The sequence below is a fragment of the Hypanus sabinus genome, chromosome 4, assembly GCF_030144855.1.
Source record: "Hypanus sabinus isolate sHypSab1 chromosome 4, sHypSab1.hap1, whole genome shotgun sequence".
NCBI lineage: Eukaryota > Metazoa > Chordata > Chondrichthyes > Myliobatiformes > Dasyatidae > Hypanus > Hypanus sabinus.
In genome coordinates this window covers 1,265,172-1,280,189 of record NC_082709.1, presented here as the reverse complement: position 1 = coordinate 1,280,189, position 15,018 = coordinate 1,265,172, and the positions used below count along the sequence as shown (strand labels likewise).

At 40.5% G+C, this 15,018-nt stretch overlaps 2 protein-coding genes across 11 annotated transcripts in view; one reads left to right on the top strand and one right to left on the bottom strand.

The window, feature by feature from the left end:
• tmem163a (transmembrane protein 163a) overlaps positions 1–13,314 on the bottom strand; it is a 261,821-nt gene extending 248,507 nt beyond the window's left edge. Inside the window, exons 1-3 of the mRNA XM_059966281.1 lie at positions 13,175–13,314; positions 12,780–12,977; positions 12,197–12,316 (exon numbers count right to left, since the gene is read on the bottom strand). Coding sequence (XP_059822264.1) covers positions 12,197–12,316; positions 12,780–12,948 — 289 coding nt within the window. The 5' untranslated portion in view covers positions 12,949–12,977; positions 13,175–13,314. The remainder of the gene's footprint in view (positions 1–12,196; positions 12,317–12,779; positions 12,978–13,174) is intronic.
• acmsd (aminocarboxymuconate semialdehyde decarboxylase) overlaps positions 12,195–15,018 on the top strand; it is a 169,522-nt gene continuing 166,698 nt past the window's right edge. For 6 of the 10 annotated variants that reach the window (XR_009511534.1, XM_059966279.1, XM_059966275.1 and 3 more), the window contains exon 1: positions 12,195–12,327. The gene's annotated coding sequence lies outside the window, so the exon portion shown is untranslated. The remainder of the gene's footprint in view (positions 12,328–15,018) is intronic. The other 4 variants (XM_059966274.1, XM_059966272.1, XM_059966273.1 and 1 more) reach the window with 3 other exon arrangements.

Here is a 15,018-nt window from a genome sequence, read left to right as displayed (position 1 = left end):
GTTGTAGCGGTGTGCTACACGCAGTCAGTAAACTGCAGTCAAAGATAGCTTTATTCGAACTAAACAGCCTTGCTTTTAAGCCTCCCTCAACCCACCCCCCATGGGCGCGGATGCTGCAAAAGACACGTACTCACAAACCCCCGTAGGCTATCTCCCTTAGCCTGAACACTGGCTAATTGTGAGCCGGTTCAGATGTGTCAGGAAATGGGTCGCCACAACGTCTTAATTAGATTGTACAAGATCACCATAATCTTCAAATTTAGAATTACATTTCAAAAACTAACAAACTAACATAAAATACATTTTAATTAAATACTGACCAATTATTTCCCAAAGTAACAGGGAGCCACAGCACAGACGTAAAAGAGCCACATGTGGCTCCGGAGCCGCGGGTTGCCGACCCCCGTCCTAGACTCTCCACCATGGAAAACATATTTTCCACATCTACACTGTCTAGACTTTTCAACATTTGAAAGGTTTCAATGAAATCTCCCCTCATCTTTCTGAATTCCAGCAAGTACAGACCCAGAGCCATCAAACGTTCCTCGTATGATAACCCTTTCATTCCTGGAATCAACCTTGTGAACCTCCTCTGAACCCTCTCCAATGCCAGCACATCATTTTCTACGATGAGGGGCCCAAAACTATTCACAATACTCAAGGTGAGGCCTCACCAGTGCCTTATATAGCCTCAGCATTACGTCCTTGCTCTTGTATTCTAGACCTCTTGAAATGAATGCTAACATGGCATTTGGCTTCCTCAGCACAGACTCTACTGCAAGTTAACCTTTAGGGTGTTCTGCACAAGGACTCCCAAGACCCTCTGCATTTCAGATTCCTGGATTTTCTCCCCATTTAGAAAATAGTCAACACATTTATTTCTACTACCAAAGTGCATGACCATGTATTTTCCAACATTGTATTTTATTTGACACTTTCTTGCCCATTCTCCTAATCTGTCCATGTCCTTCCGCATCCTACCTGTTGCCCAAACACTGCCTACCCCTCCAACAATCTTCATATTATGTGCAAACTTGGCAACAAAGCCATATATTTCATCAACTAAATCATTTATGTACAACATGAAAAGAAGTGGTCCCAACAGCGAACCCTGCAGAACACCACTAGTCACTGGCAGCCGACCAGAAAATGATCCTCTTATTCCCACTCGCTGCCTCCTACCAATCAGCCAATGCTCTAACCATGTTCGGAGCTTTCCTGTAATACTATGGGCTCTTAATTTGGTAACCAGCTTCATGTGTGGCACCTTGTCAAAGGCCTTCTGAAAGTCCAAGTATACAACATACACTGCCCCTTTACCTATCCTACTTGTAATCTCCTCAAAGAATTCCAAAAGTTTGTCAGGCAGGATTATCCTTCTTTCTGCTTATTCATGTTCAGGTATGGAGTTCTGGAGTTTTTTTGAACCTATCATATACTTGTAAGCTATTACTATTGCCCATGTTTAGTTTAGTGTTTTATTTTTCTTAATATATACTTTTTTCACATATTTTCAAATTTTTTCTTCTTTTAATGGTTATTTTTGTTTTTTTTCATATATAATCATATGGACTTGATTGATTAAGGTATTTGTTTCTGCTGATGTTTAATAGGATATTGTTATCTTATTATCAACGTGACTTCAAGTCTATTGTATTCATAATTTACTCATTATTATGTTATTTTTTTTATATGTATATATGAAAATCAATAAAAAAATTGAAAAAGAAAGAAAGGATTATCCCTGAAGGGCCTCATCCTTAACAATTGACTCCAATATTTTCCCAACAACTGAGTTCAGGCTAACTGGTCTATAATTTTCTTTCTGCTGCCTTCCTCCTTTCTTAAAGAATGGAGAAACATTTGCAATTTTCCAGTCCTCTGGCGCCAAGCCAGAGCCCAATGATTTTTGAAAGATCATTTCTAATGCCACCACAATCTCTAACACTACCTCTTTCAGAACCCAAGGGTGCAGTTCATCTGGTCCGGGTGACTTATGTACCTTTAGGTCCTTCCACTTTTTGAGCACCTTCTCTCTTTTAACAGTAGCTGCACCCACTTCTCTTCCTTCACACACTACAACATTAGGCATACTGCTAGTGTCTTCCACAATGAAGACCAATGCCAAATACTCACTTAGTTCATCAGCCATCTCCTTGTTCACCTTTATTCTTTTGCCTGCTTCATTTTCTAGCGGTTGTAAATCCACTCTCATTTCTCTTTTTAACATACCTGAAAAAAAACTTATACTATCCATTTTGATATTATTAGCTAGCTTGCTTTCATATTTCATTTCCCTTCCAATGATCTTTCAGTTGCTCTGTTTTTAAAACTTCCCAAACATCTATCTTCCCACTAATTTTTGCTTTGCTGTATGCCCTCTCTTTTGCTTTTACAATAGCTTCCCTTGTCGGCCACGGTTATACTATTTTACCATTTGAGTATTTCTTCATTTTTGGAATATATGTGTCCTGTACCTTCCTCATTTTCCCCAGAAATGCACACTGTTGCTGCTCTCCTGACAGGCAGCAGCTCCTTCCAATTTACTTTGACCAACTCCTCTCTCATATCACTGCAATTTCCCTTACTCCACTGAAAACTGCTACATCAGACTTTACTTTCTCCCCATCAAATTTCAAGTTGAACACAATCATATTGTGTTACTGTCTCCTCAGGGTCCTTTTACCTTAAGCTCCCTATTTGCCTCCGGTTCATTACATAACCAGTACAGCTGATCCCCTAGTAGACTCAATGACAAACTGCACTAAAAGGCCATCTCTTAGGCATTCAACAAACTCACTCTCTTGAGATCCATTACCAACCTGATTTTCCCAATTGACCTGGTAATGATAGAGATCTAGAAGATTGTAAAACTAGCAGGAAGGAGCTTAAGAATGAAATTAGGAGAGCCAAAAGGTGCCATGAGAAGGCCTTGGCATGCAGGATTAAGGAAAACCCTATGACATTCTACAATATGTGAAGAGCAAGAGGATAAGACGTGAGAGAATAGGACCAATTAAGTATGACACTACAAAAGTGTGTATGGAACCAGAGGAGATAGCAGAGATACTTAATGAATACTTTGCTTCAGCATTCACTGCAGAAAAGGATCTTGGCGACTTACAGGAGACTGAAAAGCTTGAGCATATAGACATTAAGAAAACATCAAGTTAGATAAGTCTCTGGGACCAAATATGATGTACCCTAGACTACTGTAGGAGACTAGAGAGGAGATTGCTGAGCCTCTGTCAATGATCTTTACATCACCAATGGAGACAGGAGAGGTTCCCAAGGATTGGAGTGTTGCAGATGTTGTTCCCTTATTCAAAAAAGGGAGTAGAGATAGCCCAGGAAATTATAGATCAGTGAGTCTTACTTCAGTGGTTGGTAATCTGACGGAAAGGATCCAGAGAGGCAGGATTTATGAACATTTGTAGAGGAATAATATGATTATTCTCTATTCATTGGAGCATAGAAGGTTGAGGGGGGATTTGATCGAGGTATTTAAAATTTTGAGAGGGACAGATAGAGTTGACATGAATAGGCTGTTTCCATTGAGAGTAGGGGAGATTCAAACAAGGGGACATGATTTAAGAGTTGGGGGGCAAAAGTTTAAGGGAAACATGAGGGGGTATTTCTTTACTCAGAGAGTGATAGCTGTGAGGAATGAGCTTCCTGTAGAAGTAGTAGAGGACAGTTCAGTTGTATCATTTAAGGCAAAATTGGATAGGTATATGGACAGGAAAGGAGTGAAGGGTTATGGGCTGAGTGCGGGTAGGTGGGACTAGGTGAGATTAAGAGTTCGGCACGAACTAGGAGGGCCGGGCCGAGATGGCCTGTTTCCGTGCTGTGATTGTTATATGGTTAAGAATAGTCAGCATGGCTTTGTCAAAGGCAAGTTGTGCCTTATAAGCCTGATTGAATTTTTTGAGGATGTGGCTAAACACATTGATGAATGTAGAGCAGTAGATATACTGTATATGGATTTCAGCAAGGATAAGGTACCCCATGCGAGGCTTATTGAGAAAGTAAGGGGGCATGGGATCCAATGGGACATTGCTTTGTGGATCCAAAACTGGCTTGCTCACAGAAGGCAAAGAGTGGTTGTAGATGGGTCATATTCTGCATGGAGGTCAGTGACCAGTGGTGTGCCTCAGGGATCTGTTCTGGAACCCCTTCTCTTTCTGAATAAGTGGTGGGATGGGTTAGTAAACTTGCTAATGACACCAAGGTTGGGGTGTTGGGGGTAGTGTGAAGGGCTGTCAGAGGTTACAGTGGGACATCAATCAGATGCATAACTGGGCTGAGAATTGACAGATGGGGTTCAACCCAGATAAGTTTGAAGTGGTTCATTTTGGTAGTCAAATATGATGGCAGAATATAGTATTAATGGGAAGACTCTCGTCAGTGTGGAGGATCAGAGGGATCTTGGTGTCTAAATCCATTGGACACTCAAAGCTACTATGAAGGTTGACTCTATGGTAAGAAGGCATGCAATACATTGGCTGAGAGGCAATGTTGCAGCGATATAGGACCCTGGTCAGACCCCACGTGGAGTACTGTGCTCAGTTCTGGTCACCTCACTACAGGAAGGAATTGGAAACTATAGAAAGCGTGCAGAGGAGATTTACAAGGATGTTGCCTGGATTGGGGAGCATGCCTAATGAGAATAAGTTGAGTGAACTTGGCCTTTTCTCCTTGGAGTGACAGTGGATGAGAGGTGACCTGATAGAGGTGTATAAGACGAGAGGCACTGATCATGTGGATAATCCAAAGCTTTTTCCCAGGGCTGAAATGGCTAACATGAGGGGGCACAGTTTTAAGGAGCTTGGAGGTAGGTACAGAGAAGATGTCAGGGTTAAGATTTATTTTTATTTTTTTTTAAACATTGGTGAGTACGTGGAATGAGCTGCTGGCGACAGTGGTGGAGGTAGATATGATAGGGTCTTTTAAGAGACTCCTGGGTAGGTACCTGGTGCTTAGAAAAATAGAGGGCTAAGTGTAACTTAGATAATTTTTAAATAAGTACATGTTCAGCACAGCATTGTGGGCTGAGGGGCCTGTACTGTACTGTATGTTTCTATGTTCCTATGCCCTACATGTTAAAATCAGCCATGACGCCATAACATTGCCCTTTTGACTTGCTGTTTCTATTTCCTTTTGTAACTCTGTGGTACATCTCCAAGCCACTGTTGGGAGGCCCATATACAACTGCATTCAGGGTTCTTTTAACCTTGTAGTTTCTTAACTTAATCCACAAGGATCCAACATCTTCCACTCCTAGGTCACATCTTTCTACTGATTTGATGTCATTCCTCACCAGTAGAGCTACACCACCCCTCTGCCTACCTTCCTATCCCTCTGATATAATGTGTAATCTTGGATATTCAGCTCCCAACTCCAACCATCCTTCAGGCATGATTCAGTGATGGCCACAATATCATACCTGACAATCTGTAAAAGTGCAATAAGATTTTCTACCTTATTTCTTGTACTATGTGCATTTAGATACAGCACCTCAAGTACTGTATTTGCTATCCTTTCTGATTCTGCATCCCCATTGATGTGATACTCAGCCTATTGGCTGCAACCAAGTCCCATTACTTGCCTGCTCTTCCTGACAATCTGACTGCATGTTATCATACTTTTTTACCATCCATCCTTCTTAAGTCCCTTCAGTCTGGTTTCCACCCCCTGCCAAATTAGTTTAAACCCTCCCCAACAGCTCGAACAAACCTGCCCATGAGAATGTTGGCTCTCCTCAGATTCAGATGCAACTTGTCACTTTGGGCAGGTCCTACCTCCCCCAGAAGAGATCCTAATGCTCCAATAACCTGCAACCCTGTCCTCTGTGACTGCTTCTCAGCTACGCATTTATCTACCAGATCACCTTATTTCTACCCTCACTGGCCTATGGCACAGGTAGCAGAAATTACTATCCTGGAAGGAAGTTCTGCTTCTCAGTTTCTGCCTAGCTCCCTAAATTCTTTCTTCAGGATCTGTTTTTTTCCCCTTTGTCACTGGTACCAATATGTACCAAGACATCAGACTGCCTCCCTCCCTTTCCCAAATGCTGTGGGCATGATTTGAGACATCCCTAGGAAGGAACATACCACATACAACTATGTGTCCCTTTCATGTCCACAGAATTTCCTGTCTGTTCCTGACTATTGAGTCCCTTATCACTCCCGCTCCCCTCTTCTACCTCTTTCCCTTCTGCCTTGCCAGTTCAATCGATGCCATGATCTGTTCCCTCTGAACTGCATGGGTGAATAGCCACACAGTAGCTGAAAAGTTCCCACATACAAAGCCTTTTTTGCCATGCATCTGGAATTATGCTAATATAGTTTTGAAATCTATGTTAATGTAATTGTGTCATAGCCTGTAATGTATTGATGAATATAATCCATAAATTTTCTAAATAACCATACAACCTTTACTTTGAAATATTTTAGAGCTTCATTGTACTTACTTTGTCAGTATTTCAAGTTACACCAACGTAAGTTGAAACAATACAGAATATAAGTCAGCAGCCCACTGTTGATAAACCACTGCCCTACTGAACAACACCATCTTGTTAAAACATTTTAGTTTTTCTATTGTTCCTGTCAAATGTTTTAACTGTTTAACATTGTTTACTTACACTGAGTTGTAGTGTGTGTTTGATATGAAAAATTCTATATTCTGCACTTTTTTGGTAACTAATCTTACAAAAAAAAAATCATTTAAAGAGCTATGCAGTTTTCAGTCCATGTAAAAATTTCCTGCACAGAGCAATGGTTGGTCAACACAGCTATGAATAAAACAGAGGCAATGTTGGTGCTATGTGGTCTATCCCTCTTAGGCTACATCCACACTATACTGGATAAATCCATAACCGAAGCTTTTTCTCTTCGTTTTTACCCTCCGTCCACACTAAAATGACATTTTCAACCCCAAAAATGGAGCTTTTCAGAAATGCTTTCCAGGGTGGGCGTTTTTGAAAATGCTGCTCGGGCGGATCAGTGTGGACAGCGCAACCGGAAACTTTGGAAAACGCTATCAGACAGCAGCGCTCTATTTCATTGTTTTCTTGAACACAACCTAACATTTTCAGAACAGACAGCAAAGAGACTGAAGCCAGAAGAGTTAAAACTGTACTTACCAAATACTTTGACCTATAACTTACTGAATAAGTATACTATACTCACTTTGCCGTTTTCTGTCCTTGCTCGTATGAAGGTGGTTTACCTATTTATGCAAGTACTTCTCTGACAATAGATGTGTAACAGCCTAATGCAACATCGTATGGAAATACACTGACGCAGACATGTTTTATACATTTAACAAGGTGCTTTAATAATGCAACAGAGTTGGTCAGTTTTTCAATGTTCGTCGTCAGCCGGGTCAATCTGTCATTGAACTCCGTCGGTTGCCGCCGTACGCTCCAGTATTTGTTTTTTTTTAGTTTTAAGTTCTCCTGCATGAGATCCAACAGCTGTCCATCGTTTTAAGTTTTTCTAGTCTATAACTACACAAACGCACACTTTCACGGCGAGATTTGACACCAAACATGTCGCTTGTTTTCAGTAAATGTGCCCTGCGCATGCGCAGGAGGAGATACGCCAAAATCTCCGTTTCAGTGTGGATAGAGATATTTCCAAAACAGTGTGGACACCTATCGTTTTTACTTGAAACCGGCGTTTTCAAAATTATCCAGTCTAGTGTGGATGTAGCCTTAGAAGTCTCAACGAGTTAACACCCTTGATCGCAAGTCAATGAAATAAATGCCTTCACAGATCAGAGGTGGTAAATCCCACTGATGGTCCCCCCAATAGACTGCCATCTGGTAATTTGCTAACATTGTCTCATCAACAGAACTTTCATACAAATATAAAGACGCTGGTTGCCTGTTGTTGAGGGCCAGCTCAGTGCCACCATACGTGGCTATTTTCATCTGGTTTATCCCAAGATTTTATGTAATATGGTATAATTCTCCAAGGGCTGCTCCAGGGGAGGTACACTTAAACCATGAACTGAAAGATTATCAACTTACTTAAGCATGCCCAAATATGTTGCAAAATAAAGTCCTGGTCATCCAGTGAAAGTTTATGAATTCCAAATGTAACAAACAAGCAAGATATGAGAATTTGTACTGAACAATCAGCTGAAACATGGTACACCACTACAACAGAACAGCCACATTTTAGGGCCCTTCCACAATTGTGCACAGAGGTAAGAAACATTGGACATTTTAATCACAAGATGTAAAAGTTATTGCTGTGTTGATAAAATGTGCTGATAATCTTTATTCATTGTTACCCAGATATTAATAACAGTTCGCATTGAATAAAATCATATTTAGACAGCCAAGTTTTTAAACTTGAGCACCTGTCAGATACAAAATGCTTTGCTTGCTACCTAAAAGTAATTAGCTAGTAAGACCATTAAATTTGACATAAAGTGAAAGATTGAATATTAGTCATCTTTAGACATTAAAATGTTTCACATGCTACATTCAGTACCTTTGTTAGTGTTATTTTACAAGACAAAGCAATTTCTCAGTTAGTTTATGGCAAATGCATGCAAAAAAGTTCAACATTCAAAGTAACAGTAATGTTCTGACTTGTTCAAAATGTTATTTTAATGAAAAACACTAATGAAAATGAACACTTCATTTTCCAAAACATTTTTACTTTCCAGTCCAGAGGTATCAATGAGAACTCTTGCATCCTCAATAGCCACACATTCTAGATGTTTCTTACTCAACTGCTCTTACAGCCAAGTCCATCTTCTCAAGTTCCAAATTCTGCAATTATCCTTCTGAAGCTCACTGCCTCTTCTTTAAGCCATTTGACAATCTTTAGTCATCTGACTTAAAATTTCTTAATGTGGATAAATGTGAGATTATCCACTTTGGTTGCAAGAACAGGAAAACAGATTATTATCTGAATGGTGGCCGATTAGGAAAAGGGGAGATGCAACGAGACCTGGGCATTATTGTACACCAGTCATTGAAGGTGGGCATGCAGGTACAGCAGGTGGTGAAAAAGGCAAATGGTATGTTGGCATACATAGCAAAAGGATTTGAGTACAGGAGCAGGGAGGTTCTACTGCAGTTGTACAAGGCCTTGGTGAGACCGCACCTAGAATATTGTGTGCAGTTTTGGTCCCCTAATCTGAGGAAAGACATTCTTGCCATAGAGGGAGTACAGAGAAGGTTCACCAGATTGATTCCTGAGATGGCAGGACTTTCATATGAAGAAAGACTGGATCAACTAGGCTTATACTCACTGGAATTTAGAAGATTGAGGGAGGTATCTTATTGAAACATAAAATTCTAAAGGGATTGGGCAGGCTAGATGCAGGAAGATTGTTTCCGATGTTGGGGAAGTCCAGAATGAGGGGTCACAGTTTAAAGATAAAGGGGAAGCCTTTTAGGACTGAGATGAGGAAAAACTTCTTCACAGAGCATGGTGAATCTGTGGAATTCTCTGCCACAGGAAACAGTTGAGGCCGGTTCATTAGCTATATTTAAGAGGAAGTTAGATATGGCCCTTGTGGCTAAAGGGATCAGGAGAGAGGGCAGGTACAGGGTTCTGAGTTGGATGATCAGCCATGATCATACTGAATGGTGGTGCAGGCTCAAAGGGCCGAATGGCCTACTCCTGCACCTATTTTCTATGTTTCTATGTTATGCAAGATATACTTACATCAGATTTTGTTCAGATTTCTCTGAAGCAAATCTATTTTATATATAAAATTGTAGAGTCACAAACATAACACAAACTGTCACTGTAATACATTGTAGGCGAGTTAAAATTTTGGCACAATATTTCACAAAATCTTGATTGAAACTTTGGATAAAGAACTACTTCTCGGATACATCAATTTGGCTATGTTTTGCTAAATAGGACATTGTTACTAAACTGATAAAATCCTTTCAAAAATGTTCTGAGTTTTCAAATCCTAATATGTTTTATGCATAAACTATTCTACTATACAGGTGGATTATTTCCAAGGGATCGTCTTCCACCAGGAATTCTACAATCTCCAGTTATTTCCCCTGGGAATTGTCGCTGGATCCAATGCAACATTTAAACTCTTTAAATACAGCAAACACACATGGAAAAGATTGAAATTCTATCTCTAAAAAGTTAGACCAATGATCAAAACTGAAAAATGTAAGCTGCTAAACAGACTGGAGAATAACATTGGCAGAACAAATAAAAAGTACTTGTGACAAAATGGAAATAACTGAGGAAAGATAGAGAAGATACAATGGGAAAAGCTGGATGAAACTTCAAGCACAATTTTATCTTTAAGTGTCTTTTACAGTTAGTACTCTTACAATTAAAGTTACAGCCATGGAATCAAAAAACAGTGTATAGTAGATAAGTTATTGGATTCACTCAGTCTGCAACAGCCAGCAAGCATCAATAAGACAATGGAACACATACCAATCCTCAGAGGGTTCAGAAGTGGAGAGAATGAGCAGTTTCAGATTCCTGCCCATCAAATCTGAGGATCTAACCTGGTCCCAACATATCATTGCAGTTATAAAGAAGGCAAGACAGCAGCTTTACTTTATTAGGAGTTTGAAGAAATTTGGTATGTCAACAAATACACTCAAAAACTTCTATATACTGTGGAGAGCATTCTGACAGGCTTCATAACTGTCTGGTATGGTGGGGAGGGAGGCTACCTCTACAGGACCAAAAGAAGCTGCAGAGGGCTGTAAATTTAGTCAGCTCCATCTTGGGTACTAGCCTACAAAGTACCCAGGACATCTTCAGGGACAGGTGTCTCAGAAAGGCAGCATCCATTATTAAGGACCTCCAGCACCCAGGGCATGCCCTTTTCTCACTGTTACCATCAGGTAGGAGACACAGAAGCCTGAAGGCACACACTCAGCAATTCAGGAACAGTTTCTTCCCTTCTGCCATCCAATTTCCAAAAGGAAATTGAATATTGAATCCTTGGACACTACTCACTTTTTAAAAATATTTTTTGTTTTTGCATGATTTTAATCTACATATACTGTAATTTATTTATTTTTTCTCTAGATTATGTATTGCATTGAACTGCTGCTGCTAAGTTAAACAATTTCACGTCAAATGCCGGTGATAATAAACCCGATTTTGATTCATGACAATTCTATCCTAATTCAGCACGCCCACTCCAATCAATCCTCCAAATTCTACCACTCTCTTACACAGCAGGGGTAATGTACAGCAGCCATGCAGCCGACCAGATTATTCTTTGATGATTTGTTTAGGAGCTCCTGTTTAATATTGCAACAAAGGAGATATTTCCAACATTTCAATATTGTAATATTTAAGTGTTTTTTCCGTGACGCCATACAAACTGAAAGAATGCAAAAGCAGTCAACCAGAAAGTATTTTCAGAATTCCATTATTAGAAAGAATAAACAAGATTTGCTACTGATATTAAACAGATCCCTAGTGAATCCGTACAAATAAAAACCGGATGTTCAAACTGAAACCCAATCAAATTAATACCACCTCTCCTCAGTCGTTTCCGTCCTGTTAATAACTGTTTTGTTGTTAATCCTTTTATGACATTTTAATCTTTATTTTCAATTCTGTCTCAGAAAACTTGTCGTGTGAAGGCAGAAGGTATATACTACTTTTACACAATTAGTTGTTTAACCAGAATAACCTGCAAATTAAATAATCTACTGTACTCGAGGAAAAGATCTCACAACACGAAGGACAACCAGACACTGAGTTACAGCACTGCTTAATTAAAATACAAAAGCTGAATTTATTCATGTTATCCCATGGCTGCACTATATAAATATTAATTAATTCTAAGGGCTCGATTGGTAGTTATAAAGACGTACATCTCGATAGCTGAAATCTGGCTGCTTTATACAAATTGCTTTGACTATTAAAGTTTTGAGTCTTGTCATCGGAATTTAACCATTATCCATTACTTCCAAATCACCTGGCCAATCATCTTCCAGCGGCTTGTGCTTGGGACCAATGCACTGCACGAATACAGAATGCTTAAACATTACAGGTCTCTCGCTGCAGCAGCGCTACACAAGTTGAAACATATCAAATCATACAATTCTTATCTCTGCAGTTTACTATTTCTCGTTTTCATGATGAGAATGACACTAATGAATAGCAAGGCTAGAGAAACACAAGTTCTGTGGCTGGGGGGGTTTCAGAAAATCTGGACTACTTACTGAACGCGGCTACGGCCAGGGACAGAGTGACGACGATGGAACTCCAGGACACCCACAAAGCCTTCCTGCGGTAACTCTGAGCTTCATGCGGTTTCAGCTTTTGACTGCTTTCCAGTAAACCTGGGAGAGAGGTAAGGCAAGAAATAAACCTTCTCACACGCTTTCTCACTGGTGCTGGCACGTATACATCTCGGTGAAGGGAGAACTGAGTGGCAAGCTGATTTTATTGTTTTTGTGTGTATTGGTAGATTCTTAAAACAGTGGTTTTAGGATCTCCTAAAATGTTTTTACTGATGCTGTATTTAATCATTTTACCCGTTTTCTGTAATTTTCAAACTGCCAGAACGTCAGACAATTGGATTTAGAATAAAATGAATAAAAATACTCTACATTTAATAACCAAAATTGATTACTAGTCTCAGAACTATAAACAAGTGTTCTGTTTTAACGCAAATTGATAATTTGCATTGTAGAGTCAGACAAAATGTTACGTCTCTCTGCTAAGTCATCTCTCTGATTTATGCTCCGGTGCCTCTGGCCTCCCACCCCAAGCTCTGCACCGGCAGCGGGACCGCACACTCACCCCTGTCCTCCACCGAATCGCCTAACTGCGCGCTTTCGGTTATTCTCATTTCGTTGCCTTTCTCCATCTTGAACTGTTCTTTCGACTGACTGGATACCGAGGAGCAATGGCCGTTCCTGCCGTCGGTGGCACTTGCGAAATCTGCAGGTGAGCCGTCCATGGTTGACATAGGGAGAATGCCTCACACTGCCGAGATGTCTGAACCGAGAGAAAAAAGGAGACAAGAGGTTAAACATAAACGACAACTCACGTACGCGATTCATCAGCGCAGGGCTGCAAACCAGAAAGGATGTCGTTGACGACCCGTCTCTAATTAAAATTCTGAGTTTGGTCAAATCAGCCCCTGAACTACTTTCAGAGTTAACACAGCCGGGCAACCAACCAACAATACTAACCCTATTACAAGAACAAACACATATAAACTTCAATCATTTTCGGTCCGTGTATCTGCTAAAGGCGCTTCGCACAGGGAAACTGATAACAGTGTTCTTTTGAAACTTAGGCTTGTCTGGCACACAGCGCCCGCAACGCAGGAATTTATGTAATCCAGGGGGCGGTCCTTCAAATTAGTTCCTTGTTTTAAATATTTTTGGTAGGAACACAATTTAAAATCGTATTTATGACAGGCGGTGCTCTGTGATCATTCTGCAAAACAATAGGTTTTTGACATTATTGTAACTTGGTATAGGGATGGGGTGGAAGGAACTGCTTAAAATTTGAAGTGATTAAAATGAAATTTCCGTCGTCTGTGAGCCTGCGTATAAATGTATGCGAAATTACAGTGAGCTGTTGAATATGCACGGAATAGTTTTGCTGTGCAGTTTATCTACCTTTCTATTCGAGGAGGCCTGATGCCAGTTGTACCGCAGTCTTTCACGAGGACCTGATCAATTCCATCTCAACTGTTAGGCTGCAGTGTAATTCCTGAGCCAGGTGATAATGATGGATTACTTTGCTCATGTGCTAGAAATCACACGGGGGTTTCGATTTTCTCGTGTTCTCGACAGTGGCAAGCCATGCACCATTACACGCTGTTAAAATATTTGCGCATGAAAGCGAAGGGTCTCGGGGCTAAACATTGGATTGTGGTAACAGCTGATGCTTATGAGAATGCCTAGTCCGTAGATGTATAGGCCAAGAGACGTACAATGTTATAGTAATACCCGCCAATTAAGACAGGACAGATTAGTATGAAACTAGTTGTTGGTGGAGCTAAATTGCTGCAGGGTAACTTGCTCTGCGTGTGCAGGCGAGTGGCAGGAGTTGATAGAGATGAGAGGATAATAAATTGGAGTTTTAGTGTAAATTAGTCTCTCTGTAGTCAGGGACTCCTGGCAAAGGCTGTTTCCCGTTGCTAATGTAGAGTGAAATGGTAAATTATCTCTAAAATAGAAGTTGTAATTAATAGTGAATCCCTTTTTCCATACAGTGTAATAGAGCAATCCAGTCTGGTTACAGGCCCTTCAGCCCAACCAGTCTATGCTGACCACAGTGACCCTGTCTTTACCCATTTCCCTCTGAGCCCAGCCCCTCCATGTACCTATGCAAAACCTTCTCACCTGCCTCAACCACTTCTTCTGGCAGCTCCTTCCATATACTCACCACCCTCTACACGGAAAAAACATCGTTCAATCCCTGTTATATTCCCCCCCTCATTCTGAAATCTATGCCCATAGTTTTGACTTCCCTACCCTGGGGAAAAAGACGGTTATCACCCGCCTCTCCTAATTTTAAATGTTCTAATAATGTCACCCTTAATTCTCCTACATCTCAAGCCTGGCCAACTTCTCCCATCCTTGCAAGTAATTGCTGCATTCTTTCCAGTTTAACCACATCTTTCCTGAGCAAAACTATGCACAGTACTCCGAGTGTGTCCTCACCAACAGCTTCTACCACTGCAACATAATGCTAAACTCAGTACCTGAGTGATAAGTCAGTGTGCTAAATGCCTTTTTCACCACCCTATCTACCTGTGATGTTGCTTTCAGCAAACTTTGTACTGTACTTTGAGATCCCTCTATTCATTGCACTCTCTTGTGCTCTACCAGTCATGGTCTAAATCTGACACTTCAAAATGCATCTCCTCATTTTGAAATCTATTTGCCCAATTCTTCAGTTGATCAAGATACCCTATAATCTATGATAACCTTCAATTTAACAATACCTAATTTTGTGTCATCTGCAAACTCATTGAGTCTCATGTGCATTGTGGTCATTTATATACACAATGAATAAAAAC